This window comes from Solanum lycopersicum, chromosome 12 (assembly GCF_036512215.1).
Source record: "Solanum lycopersicum chromosome 12, SLM_r2.1".
In the NCBI taxonomy this organism is placed as follows: Eukaryota; Viridiplantae; Streptophyta; class Magnoliopsida; order Solanales; family Solanaceae; genus Solanum; species Solanum lycopersicum.
Window position 1 is genome coordinate 3344326 of NC_090811.1, and position 18620 is coordinate 3362945.

Below are 18620 nucleotides of genomic sequence, written 5' to 3' on the forward strand. Positions count from 1 at the left end.
TAAAAAAAAAGGAGAATTTTTCAATGGAATTTGACTAAAATTGGTTTATTGAAATTGTATTCAATGATTTATTTTATTTTTTTTTGAAAATTTCATATTTCTAATAAAATTCTAATAGAAACGTATAAGAAATTCATAGTGTTTAATAACAATGAAATAGCCAACTTCAATTTCCTATATGGAGAGCTCGATATGTAATTACTAAAAAACATAATAATTTAATAAAACTCATCGTAAATTGACTTGTTAAAAATATTTTCAATAGACTTTTTACAATATACAATTATTAGTTTAACTTATAATAGATCCTTAAACATTTCCTTTTGACATTGTTTGTCAGTCAAATCTATCATAATTTACATTTGACATGACACACTTACCATATAATAGTAATTATTTTGAAAATTTTGTTATTTTGTTTACTTAAACTCACAAATTGAAGATTGTATTTTGTCATTTTTGACAGCTAATAAAATACTAATATTTGTAGATATTCTTTTTTTTTTTTGAAAAAAAAGTAGCCAATGAATGTTAATATTAGATCCAACTCAATTTTATAAAATATAAATAAATTTATAAAATATCTCTCTAGACAAATCAACATCTTGGATAGAGTCTATCTATCCCATAACTTATATATACATATATATGCTTCAAATAATATTACACAAAAGAAAAAAAAATTTGAAATTATTTACGAACTTCATCATTAATCTGTCGCTAAATTATTTATAGCTAACGATTTTATTTCAATAACTCTTTGTAATTTATTATTAAATAGAATTAACAACAAATTTTACTGTTCACGTACGAAATATATCGATTGCTAATTCATATTTTATTATAAGCAGTGTGAAAAAAATAATTATGAGGGGAAATCCATGTTACAATTTGTAGGATAGACAATAATTCAATTAATGGTACACAACAAAAATAAGAGTAATTAAATTATACGAATTATGGATCTATATGAGCAACTTGTTCTTTTTTGTTTTCTACTTTTGTGGAATTTAAAAAATTGGTGTGAATATATATAATCTAATCACGATTAAGTGATAAATACGTGTATTATGATTTCTATTTTTTATGGACAAAGTTATTTAGTATATGTATTAATTGGAGGTACTATAGAGTTATTTAGTATATACTGGTCAGAGGTATTGTAGAGTTATTTAATATATGTATCGATAGGAGGTATTATAGAGTTATTTAGCTCCGCATTTATATATGCACTACATGAAAAATTATTTTAGCGATATTTAATTAATGATAATAACTTAATTACGATTAAATATATATTTTTAGCAGTAATTAAACTCTTTATAAATATTTAAAGCCTATAATGACATTAAATTAATATCAATAAATATTTTAATACTTTTTGTTAAATATGTTTTTTTATTAGTGTGGGGATTCATTTGTAGTAAAATTAAAAATTATTGAGTATTGTGGAAAGTTCATAGGTTGGTTTGTCTGTCAGTTTTCTATGTATAATCCTATACCTAGGCTGACCAAGATTTTTTTTTTAAAAAAAATAGTAATTTTCACCAAAGTTAAAGTTATGGTCAAAAGCCTATTTTTTTAATAATATGTATTTAGTACAAAATCTCAATTAGTTGTTAAAATAGGAAGTGGTAGGTATGCTTGAACCAAAAATAGAGTGATTAATATATATATATTAATGGAAATTCCTAGATCAACAACTTAATTACTAATGACTAATAACTATACAAATCCACTCATCATATTTTAATTTTGACAAAAAGTTATATAAGGGAAATCGATTTTATAGTTCATTACAAATATTATATTTATTATAATAGATGATCCTTTTATAAGAGATCGGAAAATATTGTCTAAGTCCTATATATATTGTGCGCTGTGACATTGTTTGATGGACACAAAGTAAAGAGAAAAAACTTTCAAATAATTATATATAGCTGTAAATCATTTAAATGAAATTAAATAATTTTTTCACACATTCTTTTACCATTTACCAAATCAATTTTACATTTCTTATATAATTTTTTTTTTCAAACATAAAACATTTACATGTGCAAAATTTTGGGCTAGCATACCTTGTAGTTTGGTTGAGTCACAAGAAAAATAAAACACCCAAGAGTGGAACACAAAAAGATAAGAAATGGAGAAAAAAAAGATAAATTGCTATATATGTCAAAGCTTTTGGGTAGGTTTGCTTTATTATTATATGTTTTTTCCCCACATTTTTTTTGGGTAAATAAATTTAGTACCACCACTATATTGGAATTCATGCAATAACAATAATATGATAATTTTTAATATAATCATTTAGTATTCAGACAGTTGTAGTCGATTCGAAATTTATATCAAAGAGAAAAAATCTCCTTACCATGTGTGTTTGAACTTTAAATCATAAACAACGTAAACTCTGATTAAAAGTTCAGACATCTCATTCATTATACCATAAGACAGAATCAAATTTAGAATTTTCTCGTTTAAAATATCAATTGCTGAATTCATGTCTCTTATGTTGATGTACAATTAAAAAGTCTATACATATACACGATTCGAATCAAAGTTACCACAAACCCTAGATTCTATTTCGATTGAAAAGAATTTTGAACCAAAAAATTACATGAAAAAAGTTTGATGGGAAAAGGAAGGGAGTGGGACAAGCTTATTGTAAAGTTGTACACTGTGCCAAAAAAATACAGCAAAGAGTAACATGTGAGAAGTTGGATGAATAGGGAGAGGACTTTAGCTAGCTAGAGGTCCACACAATCTCTAAAATAATCGTCCCGTCTCAATTTACGTTACACATTTTTCAGTTTAATTAAAATTAATCTTTTCCTTTCAAAAGATTTTATAATCATACAAACGTTATAACACGATCGATGCCGCAAATTCATATATACACAAAACCAATGACATGTTTCAGATCACAAATTTCAAAAAAATCTCCGTAAAAGACTAAAAGATCCTTATTTTTCAATAGCCCATCGTGTCTCAACGCGTATCATTAAAGATTTACGATGATTGTCGTTCCATAATAAAAATTAAACATGAAGAGATATAGCGTATCTTTTTCAATGATTTTTATCACATGATTCCAACTATTTAATGTTAGTACAAATTATATCATATAAATTGAAACGGAATGAGCGTGTCACTCATCACAAACTGAAAATTTTAATTTGAGATAATCGTGTGAACCCGTGAAGAGAGTGAGTGTGCATGTTATAATGTTTATCTTTTTTTAGGCTGTATTATTTTGTTACTTTGTGCATATGCTTTCCTCATCTTGATGTGATTGGTCGGCCACCCTACCTTACACTAAAAAATTAATGAAGTTATAAAAGTTGTATTTCACATATAATTTAGTTATTTTACTATGACAAAAAATAATTTAAGGACTTTCTTATTTACGGTTATAATATATAAAAGTGGCATATATAATGCAGATATAACATTTAACTTGGTTTCGCATTACATTTATATTTTTTAATTTTGGGTGTGCATAAGTAGACACTTAAACTAGTATAAAGTTGAAGAAATAGATATGCATGTCCTACATGTCATTTTTGTCCTAAGTGTATTGTGCCTTGTAAGACTCATGTGTTTACTTGTTCAATTTTATACAAATTTAATTGTCTACTTGTACATATCCAAAGTTTGAGAACATAAACATAAAATGAATCCAGATTAAATGACACATTTATGTATTATGCCTATTAAAATTCCGTGATCATATGTTAAATTAATCTATCTACCTTAATATTTTTATATGAGACATTTGGTTTATTTAGTATATCGCGATGTAATCACCTCAAGGGTAATAGGTGAGATTTATAATCTCGACCCTTAGGAGTGATATTCAAAATCTAATTTTTTTTTTCTATAGATTTTGAATAAAAATTATTAAGTTTTAGTGAATTTGTAGTCATGCTTTTAAATCCATCCTTACTAAGAGTGGGCAAAAATAATAATCATATTTCTTTGCCAAATAAAATAGAATCATGTCCTTGTTTTACTACAATTTTGGAGTGTTAACCATATGCTTATATATTAATTGAGTAGATTACATTGTACCTCTTAAACCCTAATTTGGCTTACATATAAGTGAATATCTTTATTGTTAGTACTACTAAAATTATGAAATGATACACATGGAAAAAAAGAATGCAAATTAGGGTAATCATACCACAATTTAACTACTCATTCGATATGTTCCTACAGAGTTAGAATTAAGTTATATATAATGACAAATTTAACTGATTATGATAGACTGTTAAATTATATATACTGACAAGTTTAACTAATCGTAATAGGCTATTACCCTATTCTTTTAGGTTATGATATCACGTTTGATGTGAAAAATAACCTACTATTGTATATAATAACAATAACAACGTAGTATAATTCCATAAGATGGTCAGGATCTGGAAAAGATAAACTATATGTATACGGTATTCTTAATGAATCCTATTTTATAACTATCGAGAGGTTATTTTCGACGGACTCTCAGATCCAGGATAAATAAAAATAAAGCAATATTAACAAGTAACAACAAGAAGTTAATACTAGAGATATATCAAATAATAAGCATACATAAAAATAATGCTTAGTACTCTTGATAGGGTAAAGATCACCTTCTATTGTAGGTGACTCACTACGTTTAAAAAAAATACAAATTTCTTATAAAGTCTATCGACAATTAGCTTTTCGATAACAATTCTGATAGACTTTTCTTTGAAAATCTCAGTTAATGTGAATGCTCATTGAAAATTCACGTTTTTTAAATAGCTAGTTAATTAACTTAATGTTTGTATAAAAAATATTTACATTATCGATGCATATAAGATAAAATGATAGGGTTTTCATTTAGACCACTAGATTTTCTTGAGCATATGACAAAAATACACATTAAATAGAATTTGTCTTGTGTTATGTGTTTCCATATGGTAAGAATTTTGTGGAGGCTTTTGCAGATGCAGTAAAATAAAGTGGCTCAGATTTCTTCTTTATAAATGATTGGTTATAATTGTATTTGGTCTTTCACTATGATCCATATAGTAAAATCAAGAGTCTGTAATTCCTCCAAGTACATATTAAAATAGTCATATCAAAGTACATCCACAGGATCTAGATTGAACAAAAGAATATAAGAATCTTATAATATATGGTCCTATAAGGTACCTACAATGTCACATGACTACATAATCATTAAGAAATAAAGGAAGAGATATACCGGAGGTGATCTAAAATTTAGACGTTGTGGTTCTGAATCGAGAGTACAATTCTTGAAATTTATGTTTACTTGTTGTGTTTTTTCACATTTATATATAAGATCAGTTCAATACCAAAGCAAGAGATAAAGAAGGTAATTCATAATTTAGATGTTGTGATTCTGAATCGAGAGAATAAATTCTTATATATATTTAGCTCTATGCGTGTTGATACTTATTAAGTTTTTCGCACTTGTATATAAGATGTGACACTAAATTGAGATATATATATATATCATGATCCATAATTTAGATGTTGAGTTCTGAGTCTAGAGAATGAGTTTTCGTTATCATAAAAATATCTATTAACAGCAATAAATATGCATATTAATAAAGAATGTTAAAACCTTTGTTGACATTAGTAAATTGTTATTACATCGATCCAATATCGATATATGGTTTAGAGACATTTATAAAGAAAATTTTATTGTTGCTAAAAATCATTTTTGCTGTAATTTGTATATATGTTATTTTATTTTTTTAGATATCACAAGTGGTTACTCTTGCTTGATTAATAATTGACTGAAACCTTAATGCCGCGACTCAGGTATATATTGCTCAACGTAAAGAGGTGCAAAAACTAATATAGGTACCAAAACAATTACAATATATTGACAATATATGTTATTGGACCTCCCAAAAATATTATCACACTCGTATTATATTCTCTTCAAAATCAAAAGTTTTGAAGAATCTGACATATATATGACAATATTTTTTTAATAGTCCAAACAACTTTAGATAAATACAATGATCAATTAGCAAGTCTAAAATTAAGTCTCCTTAGCCATACTGAATGAAGTACATTGTAAATTACATCAAATGGTTTAGCAGGCCTATTTACTTTAAAATGCCTTTGTAATTTCTTCACATTATTTTGCAATTTCAAGTACTTATTCCAAGAAATCCCTTTTAAAATTGTCTTCAATTGTGGAATTTTCTCAATTGGAACATTGATTGAAACTTCACTCCAATCAAAAACATCACTAAATGGCAAAAAATAATTATCACAAATTATTACTGGAACACATCCAGCATAAATTGCTTCACTAATTCTGGGACTTGCAACTTCATATCCACTCGGTGCTAAGCAAAACTTGCTTTGACTCATTAATTTCGCGTAATTTTCACCCTCTGGAAGGTGATCATACACACGAATTTCATCGTCTTTTTTATTTTTCCAATGTTGAAACAATATTTTTCTTATGTAACCATGTGATCTACCAGCAAAAAATGCAAGAATCGATCGATTTTTCGGATTTAAACTATGGTCTAGATCAGGTGTAACATTAATATTTGGTAATCCATAAATTTCAGGCAATGAAACATCTCTTTTTGGTTGAAATCCTTCTGAAATATTGGCATTGCATAATACTCTTATGAAGTTCTTGAAGAGATTCGGATTTCTAATAGAAATATCTGGTGCCTGAAAATTAAATATTTACACGATTAGGTCACTTATAAAAATATATAACTATAGTAACATGTTATAAATAGGTTAAACTATATTTCTAGACCATTAAATGAAAGTTGGAAAATAAGAAAAATGTCAAATATTTTGCATTTAAAAATATGACCTAATGGTCAATTAATTAATGATTTAAGTCTAAACCAGTAGAGATTAGGATTAAGAAAACTAAGTGACTTTTTTTTTGTACGTACAATTAATTAAAGACCAATAATAGTAGAGGGAAAATATAAAGAAATTAGATTACCCAATCATGACAAGAAACCAAGAAATGATCAGCACCATTGCTTCTATTCCAATAAGGATATTTGTTAGCAATAACATGAATATAATCTTCAACAATTCTTTGAATTTTATCTCTAGAAAAACTTGTGATATTTGGCAAGTAAATATATTGAACAATATATGCAATACTAATTGGTATAAAAAAGACATGAGCTGCATTAGGATGTGAAGCTAAAAAATGTCTATTTTTACTTTCCATTTCACCAATGAAATGACCTTCAATTGCATATATATTTTTCATTGGTCCATTGTGTATCATTGGTATATCTCCTTCTTTGTATGTCCACACTTTGAATCTCTTTAACATCTCTATATGACTCCTACAATAAATTAATGCAAGATTTTATTATTTATATATAAAAAAAAACCACTATTCTATAAATTACAGATTAATTTTGTAGTTAAACAACAATTTCTCTGTCATCTAATTGTATTAGTGACATAGTAGTGATATATTATTAAAAAATCATGTTAGCTAAGAGCTTATAGTGACTGATTAATGACGAATTTTGTAGTTGTTTTAATTATTTTTGTAGTGAAATGAAGCACAAAAATATGTTGTGATTATTGTATACAAGTATTGCTCGTGTACATATCGAAACAATACCCTTACTAATCTATTAACAATAAGTAAATCTATGCCAGGAGAATATATCAGTAACGTGTTAGAATAAATTTGTACAAAAAGTTGTGAATACACTTCTTGATAATGAAATTCGTTATGTATAGCTTATGATACAAAATTATGGGAAGACATGAAGTTATATCGTAACACATGAGTTAATTAATAATACAAGGGTTTGTTTAATTCGCAGATAAGTTATGCTGGGATTATTATAATTATCTGTACTTAGTAATGAAATATGTGCATGTTTTTTTTTTTTCAAAGAAGAAAAAAGTATACTATTTTAATAAGACATTGGTTGATTGTCTAATTTTTCAGGTTACTAATTTTACTTTTTATATATAAATCCGAAACTCTAGTATAATTTATATAAATCGATGTATAGAAGTTAAACTCTGGTACGGAACAAATCCGAAACTTAACTGATGAAAGGCATGTGAATTTTTGTAAAAAGATCCATTTGGAATGAACTTCTCTTCTTTATCAGAATAATAATTTCTTGAATGAATAGCTTTCCAAATTGCTGATCTTGCTCTTGCTAAATCTTCTTCAATTTTTTGTAAACTGCTCTTCTGTTAAATAAAATTAATTAAAAAAACACAAGGTTTTGAAAAAATAAAATAAAAATGTTGGATATGTTTGATACGCCACAAATAAATAGGAATTAGATATATGAAATTCGTCCCTAATCTGTCGCTAAATTATAGCACACATCTAACATTATATTTGATGATATTAAAAATGAACCTTCGTTAACTAGAATTAGTGATACATTTTTGTTGTTTAGCAACTGAAGTTGATTGGCATAAATTCTTGTAATATATTTCTCGAGCTATTGTGTCAGAAAATTTTCTTCTTTATTATTCAAGATACTATGTGAATTAATATATTATCGAATTTAATTTAAGGAATTAAACATAAATTAAGTAACAAGGAAAAAAAATTTGTAAGGTAATCATTTTTCTATTTTGATACTATCAAAACTCTAATATAAATGAAGTTAAACGATACTATTCTATATTTATAAATAGTAAATTAAACCATGTGTCATTTATCAAGAAGTCAAATCAAGAAAAATTGTTCAAAAACAAAATAAAATAATACCTTAGCATGATGAGTGGTATGGTTTTCTTCAATAGAAGTTACTTGTTGATAATTATCATGTAATAAGAATTTATTTTTGCTCAAGTGAGGTTTTTTAGAGAAAGAGAAAAAAGTGATGAAATTAATATCATTTTGATGATTTAATAATGATGAGAAGTTTAAGATAATAAGAAATGAAAATGTGGCACATAATGATGTTATACTATGGGAATAATAAGCACACATTGCTAACTTCTTCACTATGCTTTGAGTGATGAAGATCGAAGAAAATCATACCCTATTAATAGGTGCGATAAATGGGCGGGTTTGAATAAAAAATGGTTAATTTAAAATCGAATAAAATATCTGATTTACGCATATTTCTTATGAATAAAAATAAATACAGTAGCTATCGTTTGATTTATTTGTGTTACATAGCAAACTGTTTGTCAGTTCCTCTCTCCCTCATATTCTTGCTCGCCACTCTCACTCTCTCGCTCACCTCTCTCGCTTTATACAATAGAATTATATAAATTATGTTTCTATTTGTATAAAGCGAGAGAAAATTGTATACACACATGCAAATGCATATATTGTCTGTCCTAAACACTTAAAATTATGCAATACAAATATTTCTCTGCCCAAGTCTCTTTTGTCTTTCTCTCTTTCTACAAATTCAAATTGTATATAATTTCTCTCTTTCTCGTTTTATACAATTCGATTCAATTGTATATTCACTGCCAAAGTCTTTTTGCCTTTCTCTCTTTCTCGTTTTATACAAATTCAAATTGTATATAAGTTCTCTCTTTCTCGTTTTATACAATTCGATTCAATTGTATACAAATTCAAATTTTATACAGATATACAAACACTTACAATTGAATTGAGAGGCTAACAACGATTTATACAAATGACGTGTCAGCGAAACTATATAAAATCTGAAGATGAACCAACGAATTAAACAATGGCTTCTTTGTATATATGTATAGCAAAATAGACATAACTTTCAGTTGTATATGTATAGGGAATTATACACACATTTATTTGCTATTGAGCGTAATTATGCAACTTTTACTATAACATACAAATTTGAATTTTGTATTTATTATATATAAAAGTTGCCCTATAAATATTCATACTATTCACCGCTACTTAAATAAGATGTGAGCTAGTTTTCTTTACTTCAATTTGTAGGTCAAAAATATATTTGAAATATTTCAAATTTTTGAATTTCATACTAGAATTATCAAGTGTATGAATTTTTTACCTGACAACACTAATTACTCATTAAATTACACTTCAATTATTAACTGTTAATTGTTTATATATATGAAAGTTCAAATATGAAACTCAAATAATTATTACTATAAATTAATTTGTGTCATTGTCTCTTATATGAATTGAGAGAACGCGTAAATAATAATGAGAAAAAATTGCCAAAACATAAAAAAAATATAATTATTGGTAGCTCACTCACTCTAATTGTGATATTTTGGTATAATAATAATAAAGTATCCTAAGAGTATCAAATTAATTAGTGTTTCCAATTTTAGGCAAAGATTAAATTGTGATGTTGAAATTTATAAGTACCTTGAGTTGATAATAAATTACTCTGTTACTTCTTATAATAAGGTCACATCACATTTTGTTAGATACAACACGATGACCAATGGATTAAGGAATTATTTATCTACGTATACCGACAATCTCAGGTGATATAGTTTAAATCAACATAAAGTTTTTAAAAAAATGAAGATTTTGAAATTTATGATCTAAGATTCGCTAGGATTCATTACGACAAATAAAAAAAATTGTGATTATTATTTAGAGGCAATAATAAAATTTTCGTTATATTATATTGGATAACTTTTACATATACGAAATAAAAAATTCATATATGTATGCTATAGCAAAGTTTGCATAATTGCGCTCCATAGCAAACATAGAAACTGTATAATTCGCTATACATATATAGTTGAAGCAAATTGTATAAAACGAAGTGAATAAAACAAGAAAGAGAAAGATACTTGGGCAGAGAACTGTATAAAAACGAAGTGTATAAAACGAATTGTATTATTATAAGTATATAGAACGATTATATACAATTTGAATTTGTATAAAATGAGAAAGAGAGAAAGACAAAAGAGACTTGATAAGGAATATACAATTGAATCGAATTGTATAAAACGAGAAAGAGAGAAATTAAATACAATTTGAAAATTGTGTAAAACGAGAAAGAGAGAAAGGCAAAAGAAACTGGGTAGGCGAGTATTTTTATTGTATAATTATAAGTGTATAGGACGAAAACATATGTACTTGCATGTGTATATACAATTTTCTCACGCTTTATACAAACGATACGCAATTTATACATTTCTCTTCTATTTATATAAGTGAGAAAGGCGAGGGTGGCGAGCGAGATTTGGGAGAGTGGCGAGCGAGATCTGGAAGAGGGGAGAGAGGGGAACAAAAATATATGTATTTATACAATTTTCTCTGCTTTATACAATTAGAAACAATTTTTATGCACCTGTGTTTGTAATAAAAGTGAGGAAGCGAGCGAGAGATTGGAGGAGAGTGGCGAGCGAGATATTTGGGAGAGAGGCGCCTGACAATTTTTTCCAAACGTTTACTATGGAGCACAATTAAATCAAACCCTAGCTACTCTATTTATTTTAGGTTATTAATTTGCTGTTACAATTTTCCCTATTATATTTAACAATATAAAATATAATATGAGTATTTATAATCAAAATTCTATATAATGTCGATAAAAACTTTAACGTATCTGAATGCAGTGATATTAACTCAACTATCGTTAAATATTTTTGCGACAATAAAAGAAAATCTATTGCTATTAAATGTTTCTTTTGTCTAATGACTCACGGTCAAGTCATAATACAGAAACTATTTTTGTAAACTTATCCAAATGTGGTCAAAACTTAAACAATGGCACAATAATAGCCTATTTGTGCAAAGCATGAGGAGAAATTAATGGGCCTGCTACTTTTATAGGGATTAGTATTTGGGCTGGACTTTGTTATCCCTAAAAATGGGCTTGAAAAATCTTCTATGGCCCAAATTCACTCCAACCATCACTAATTCAAAGCCCAATATAAGTCAGATAATCGAAGAAAGTTAAGTTCCACTCAAATATGATATGGATATGTTTGGTTATTTTGGCACAGGAATACATAGTTCGAGCCCAAAGTAATGAGTTTGATTGATCACCATAGAACTTGCTCTAAATCCGTCTCAGACTATACGTAACTCCTCGTAAATAACAAGTTATTGTTCCTATATGTATCAAACATATATCACACCATTATCCCTCTTCTATCTATTATGACATCCGAATCGAGTCCTGTATTCCACGAAAATCCTTGCCGCACCATAGTGTGCCAATGCACCAAAAATAACAAATGTATGAAATATTTGATGACTATGACCAACTAGATCAAACAATCCAGGCCTCCATTTCTCCGGTACGCGACTAACATAAAAAATAGCCCCTATAATATAGCAGAACGCCATCGCGGCTTCATATGCAAGTGTGATATTCCTAATAGGATCACTCCAATTTGCAACAAGAGCATGAATTGCTGGAAATAGACCAAAACAACCCATGGACATGAAGAGCCCGGCCCGAAAAGACCTATATTTCCCGGTCGAAAACACGGGGAAGAGGAGAGTTATGATAGTGCAAATTCCCAAGACTGTGATACCAGTGAGATATACAATTTGCCAGTGTGGTGAACATTGAAAAATATAGTACATTGGTGGAAAAAAGGATGTGATGATCATGATTGTGATGCCAACATAGTCCATTTGGACTAAGAAAAGGTTCAATTTTTGTGTATGACATGAGAAAAGATGGCAAGTGCTACTTGATAAAAGGCAAAACATTGCACCAACTAAGAATACATAAAATGGCCAAGTTGCTTCATTGGTTGATGTGATGTCCATTTGTAAATGTTGATCAATTAACCTAGTTTCTCCCTGTAAGACAAATTCGCGGTATACACTGATAATGTAAAGAATTTATCACAACAAAAAAACTAGCAATAAACAATTTGTGTTGTTTGACGATTAAAAATATGTTGTGCGTACTATTTAACGATGGATTAGCTACGAATTATCAAAAAATCATGTTAGCTACCGATTATTTAATGACATATCACAACTAAGAAACTTGAATTAGTGACGGACAAATACTGTTAGCATTACCAACAAAGTTAAAAGCTAATACCATTTTTTTTTATAGTGACGAGCATATCATTACTCTGTTTTATTTTATTTTTCAGTTTAGTAACTCGATCAGTATGAATAAGTTATTTCTTACTCTCTTTTTTTTATGACAAGGGAAATCCGCAGGAGAGGTAAATTTTTGCTTTCGCTGGCAAGGGGTTTTGAACTTAAACCTCCAACATGGAAGTCCCAAGCTCAAACCACTAGACCACCCCGAAGGGTCTACTTCTTACTTATTTTATATTAAGTAACTAATTTTAGTTATTGAGTATATTAGACCTGTAATTATCTTTTAAGCGACTGAATTGTATCGATATATTAAATAACTTATAAGTTCATTAAGTTACTACTAACAATACTTAAAAGTACCTTAAAATTGTGAGATATATTCGCATCTCCACTTGTTGGAAAATTCCTGTAAAAATAACGAGAACACAAAATTTGTTTCTTAGACAATCTATGAAAATTAATAATAATTATAATAAATGAAAATCAAATTTAAATTCTAGGTTTAAATGAAAATTTGCACATTTATTGATTATTTGATGTTTTAGAAAATTAAGACGTTATTTATATTATTTCTATGTAATCTAATAGGTTACGAGTTCTCAAATAGTGAAAATAATCACTAAACATTATACCATATTATTAACGTAAAATATTTCGTACATCAAAAAAAAATATCACTAAAAGAATATCAACAGAAATAAATGTGCAAACATTTAAAGATGGTAGTTGGGAGTTTGATAAAGTATCTTTTTAACCTAACATTTCAATATCCATCAAATATTAATGGACCACATCTGTATGTCTCTATTACATTGGTTTAGTATAATTTTAATTGTATACGTATTAAAGTTTGCCACATCAAAAGAAAATTTAAATCCCTAAAGTCCAACCCAAAGAAATTTGGTTGTGCTTCGAGACTCGACTAATTCAAATTTATAAATACAAATAAAGTCTTTTTATGAAATTGCATTCAGTTTTTAAGGTTTGATAACTATTTTAATTGGCGATTGAAAGTCCTTCTAAGTGGATAAATTAAAATGTTTTTTTATCAAATACGACTTAATTATTAAGCTTAAATTTGAGATTTTTAATTAACAAAGGCACAAGGTTCAAAATTCATATGCAATATTATGTATACAACTTATATACAGTATAATTTTCTAACGAAAACGTTAAATTGATTAGTTACATACCGGATAAACATAGTCATAAAATCAGCAATTTGAGATAAATGCTCTGCATTAGCTATGGTTAATACCACAAATAGAATAAATCCAATTAAATGCCTGAAAAAAAACAAAACAAGCAAGATCCCATTTAGAAAAGTAAATTCAAAATTTTAGCAAAATAAATTGTAAACAAAGTAATTATTTCAACTATTCTAAAAAGGGCCATTCAAAAAAATTATAATATAAATTAAGACAAGTTATCTATCAAATTTTGTAAAACAACAAAATTCATCGTTAATTCTATTTAACAACAAATTGTTATTTTTTGTTGACTACAAGTTAATTATTGAGCGATGAATTTCGTAGCGAATTTATAAAACTCAAAATAAAATAAAAATAAAATGAGATACTTACGTCCAAACATTAAGAGTTTCATTATGCCAACTGAAAATACTGAAAAATGCTTGTTTGAGAGGCCAATTAGCTCTATAATAATTCAAAATAAACTCATTATCCTTCATATATTCTGGTAATTCTTGATAAGAAATTAAAGGGTATTTTTCCCTTTTATTTCTTTCAATATTCTTCTTATTCTTCATCTTCGATATATTCCGATAATCTTTTTCTTGATCTGAATTAATATGAAATTAAATCATAGAAAAAAAAGGAAGAAGAGAATTTTTTTTTTCTTGATGATTTTTTTGCTAATTTTTTGTGTTTGATTTGTGTTTTTTTTTAAGTGTTTGTACAAGATTTAGGGTATAGTAGAAAGTTAGGAAAGAAAGTGTATTTATAGAGATGAAGCTATAATATTAGGTACGAGTAGGGATGAAGAGGTAAAATTAAAATTCAAAGTTTATGATTATATATTTATCTTCTTTTTTTTTTTTAAATCTTGTTTGTTGAGTTTTTAAATTAATAAGTTGTATATATTCAATGACTTTTAAAATAAAAATAAAAATTTATTGAGTTTATCTGAATTGGTAATCAAATGAATTTAATAACTTTTGTTTAAACCCTGTATATCATTTTTTTGAACACATAATTCTTAATTATGAATCCAACAACTAAAATAAATTATAAGTTCGATGAAAAATTTAAATTTTATAATTTTAAATTCCGATTCCGCCCTGGAAAGAACATTTTCCTCCCAATTATAGCTAGCCAGTACCCTTGTTGGTAGTTGGTAGGTCATCAATAATTTGTATTCTTGTGAGCCCTTTTAATTTCCTTCTCGTGATTCTGTCCTCCTTTTGTAATTTTATCTTCTTCTTTTTTTCCTTCAAATTTAATAACTTTTGTTTAAACTTCGTATATATTTTTAGAAAATTAATTAAATTTATATAAGTATATAATGAATTTGGTAATTAAAATTATAGTTGTGAGAGTTTAGCCATGAATTCAAAATTTATAGACATTAAATTGTGATTCCGCCTCTGAAAGGTGAGATAGATTTAAGACTTGGAATATATGAAATTTGATCTTTAAATTTTAAAAACCGCACCTTGATTGATTTTTGCTAGATTATTTGAGAATTTTAAATATTAAAATATGATTTGAGTTGAGTTACTAAACATTGCCGAACCTAAGCTATACCTTTTCTTTTAGGGTAAAAAAAAGATAGATAATAAGATTCCTTTACGACATTATATTTAATTAGATATTTCGAATTTTGAATCATTTTCATTTAGTAATAGGATAAGGATAATCAGCTAGGCAATTAAGCAAACACTTTCTAGCATGGTGGGTACAACTTCCAACAACTATTTTTTTTTTCTTTCTTAAATTCGAATATTCAATGAAATAACTTGTAAACTTAAGTTTCATAGATAGCTATTATGGTAAAAAAAAATTATTTAAAAAAACTCCTTTATTGAGTATGGTATAATAAATAATGGGCAAAAAACAGAAATCATATACTTTTACGGAAAAATTATCATTTGTCTCTTATAAGTTTATAGTGACAAAAATCCCTCAAATGATACATTAATAGAATCGCTGATATACTAATCTAATGCGCGAAATACAATTAAGATACATTACATTTTATACATGATACATTAATTTGATGCGCTGATACATTTATTTGATGTGTGAAAATAAGGGAATTTGAGAATTTGTAAAACTAATGAAGGATAATAGTAATAAGAGAACTTAAATGTGAGATTTCTATCATTTATCTATAAATATAAATGTATCTAAGAGAAATTTAAATGGGCCTCAAAATTGGGCTGATCCTATTAAACATGGTTGGGCCTCTCTTCTTTCTAATGGGCCTTATGCTGCGGGGCCCCGTATAGAACACCGGGTTAAGGATTTGAAAATTATCTTTCAAATCACATTCAAGCTAGGTGCTCTAGTATATTTTACTCGCTTTCCGTTACTTTATTAATTTATATATACTGACAGTGTAAAGTTTACTTATCACTTACATAACTGATAAGTTATAAGTGGTATTTATTGTGTTATCATATTGTACCTATACTTTATTTGTGGGATTACATCGAGCGAGCATGTTGTTGTTGTTGTTGTTTGTATCAGTAAGTTCTGAACAACTGTAAGATACTACAAATAACATCACCCTTGACGCAGGAACACATATCAACTTTCCTAGTCTAGCAATTTTGTCCTTATCATCTTGTGAACTGAGGGATTTTCCGCACTTGTTGAAAAATGTAAAGACACTCAAGTTCTTGGATATTTCTAATAATAAGATTCGGGGTCAAATCCCTAACTGGTTTAGTAGCATGAGGTGGGACTCGTTGCGGTTTCTAAACCTTTCCCATAATTCACTTACAACAATTTAGTTACTATAAACTACATTATCTTGATCTTAAATTTAACTTCCTTCAAGGTCCACTACCTTCATCCATTTGTTACACGAACAAGCTTAAATTTCTAGATTTATCACACAACAACTTCAGTAATTCAATTCCAAGTTGCATGGGAAGTATGGCTAATCTAACGGTGTTGGACTTAAGAAGGAACAATTTCACAGGGAGTATTCCACCATTATGTGCGCAGAGCACTTCATTGAGAACCATTGTCCTGAATGGTAATCAATTCGAAGGACCTGTCCCGATGTCATTGCTCAACTGTGCTGGTCTAGAAATCCTTGATGTGGGGAAAAACGCTATAGATGACACATTTCCAGCTTGGCTCGGAACTCTTCAAGAGCTACAGGTCCTTATATCAAAGTCAAACAAGTTCCGCGGACCTATAAGTACTTGTCAAGCTAAATTTTGCTTTCCCAAGTTGCGAATTTTTGATGTTTCTCGTAATGAATTCAGTGGCTCACTTCCTGCAAAAGTTTTTGGAAACTTCAAGGCAATGATCAAATTAGATGGCGGAGACAAAGGAGAGACCAAGTACATGAAACCACTGATTCAGAATGAATTTAGTGACATAAGGATTGACAAATCATCGAGGTATATGATAGAAATAGTCAGCGATGAAGTGTACAAGGATTCATTGAGGTTGGTGATCAAAGGTCAGGATATTGAGGTAGAAAGAATTAGCACAATTATGACAACCATAGATCTCTCAAGCAACCATTTTGAAGGTGTCATTCCGAAAACACTAAAGGAACTCAACTCACTTTGGCAACTCAATTTATCCCATAACAATCTCACAGGTCATATTCCAATGGGTTCCTCATATATTAGCATATGTACAAGTCGAGGGTCTACAGAAACAACTACCTTCTCAAGGTACACACTACTTGTGGAATTAATTACACTAAATATGTTATGTTATTACTCCGATTCTTTGTTGAATACCTAAAGAATAAGGCGTAAAGCAGTCGTTAAAAATTATGCAAAATATCTGTTGGATATGTCTTTGTGGAAAACATCATATTTGTCTGTTGATATTATTGTCTTCAATTTCTTCCTCACTTTGACTCAGCAATAGTTTAATATAAAAATTCACGCTCATTCGTTAGTCATTGATTTTTTATATTAAAAAAAGTAACAATATTTTTTAGTGTTCCTGTGTATTTTTGCAAGAAAAAATAACCAAAAAAAGTGCATTAATTTTTTCTTTTTTAAGAAAATCAATGATAACCTAACGAAGTCGTAAGCCAAAATGGTTTGTGGATTTTTTGAAGGCATTTTCCCTAAGAAAATGAGAAGGCCAAAAAAGAGAAAAAATAATTTATGTGTGAAAAAAATAAAGTATACCCCAACATGATTTTCTTAATTTTTTTTTTTAAAAATCATTTTATCACTTTTGTAAAAGTAGGGGTACATGTGAAGTCACTTTTGTAACCACAGGTATATTAACTCTAAAATAATGTGCCTAGCAATGATAACAATATCGGTTGAATAGGCAACCGTTCACTACAATTCTACAACAATATCAACTTTTAGCAGCAATAAACATACACATTAACAAAGAGTGCTAAAACCGTTATTGATATTAATTAGTTCTCATTAGATTCAATGTCGCTATAAGCTTTAGAGACA

The 18620-nt window shown here is 27.9% G+C and overlaps 3 protein-coding genes across 4 annotated transcripts; 1 reads left to right on the forward strand and 2 right to left on the reverse strand.

The window, feature by feature from the left end:
* Positions 1–5929: 5929 nt before the first annotated feature.
* Positions 5930–9499, reverse strand: LOC101245332 (probable glycosyltransferase At5g20260). The gene is made up of 4 exons (XM_026028682.2): positions 8750–9499; positions 8069–8217; positions 6983–7340; positions 5930–6693 (listed from the first exon to the last, which is right to left on the reverse strand). The coding sequence occupies exons 1-4, from the start codon at positions 8972–8974 to the stop codon at positions 6022–6024; spliced, it is 1404 nt and encodes a 467-aa protein (XP_025884467.2). The 5' UTR covers positions 8975–9499; the 3' UTR covers positions 5930–6021.
* Positions 9500–11553: 2054 nt separating this feature from the next.
* LOC101261890 (heptahelical transmembrane protein ADIPOR1-like) lies at positions 11554–14985 on the reverse strand. 2 transcript variants are annotated; one of them, XM_069292367.1, is made up of 4 exons: positions 14569–14985; positions 14179–14271; positions 13346–13391; positions 11554–12383 (listed from the first exon to the last, which is right to left on the reverse strand). In XM_069292367.1, the coding sequence occupies exons 1-4, from the start codon at positions 14751–14753 to the stop codon at positions 12300–12302; spliced, it is 408 nt and encodes a 135-aa protein (XP_069148468.1). In that variant the 5' UTR covers positions 14754–14985; the 3' UTR covers positions 11554–12299. The 2 variants fall into 2 exon arrangements, with proteins under 2 accessions (XP_069148468.1, XP_019067234.1); XM_019211689.3 differs by having other exon boundaries at positions 11554–12727.
* A 1382-nt stretch (positions 14986–16367) lies between these two features.
* On the forward strand, positions 16368–17937 carry LOC114073821 (LRR receptor-like serine/threonine-protein kinase). Its single transcript, NM_001368203.1, has 3 exons — positions 16368–16443; positions 16747–16899; positions 17009–17937. Exons 1-3 carry the CDS (start codon positions 16368–16370, stop codon positions 17935–17937), a joined length of 1158 nt encoding a protein of 385 aa, NP_001355132.1.
* Positions 17938–18620: the final 683 nt, after the last annotated feature.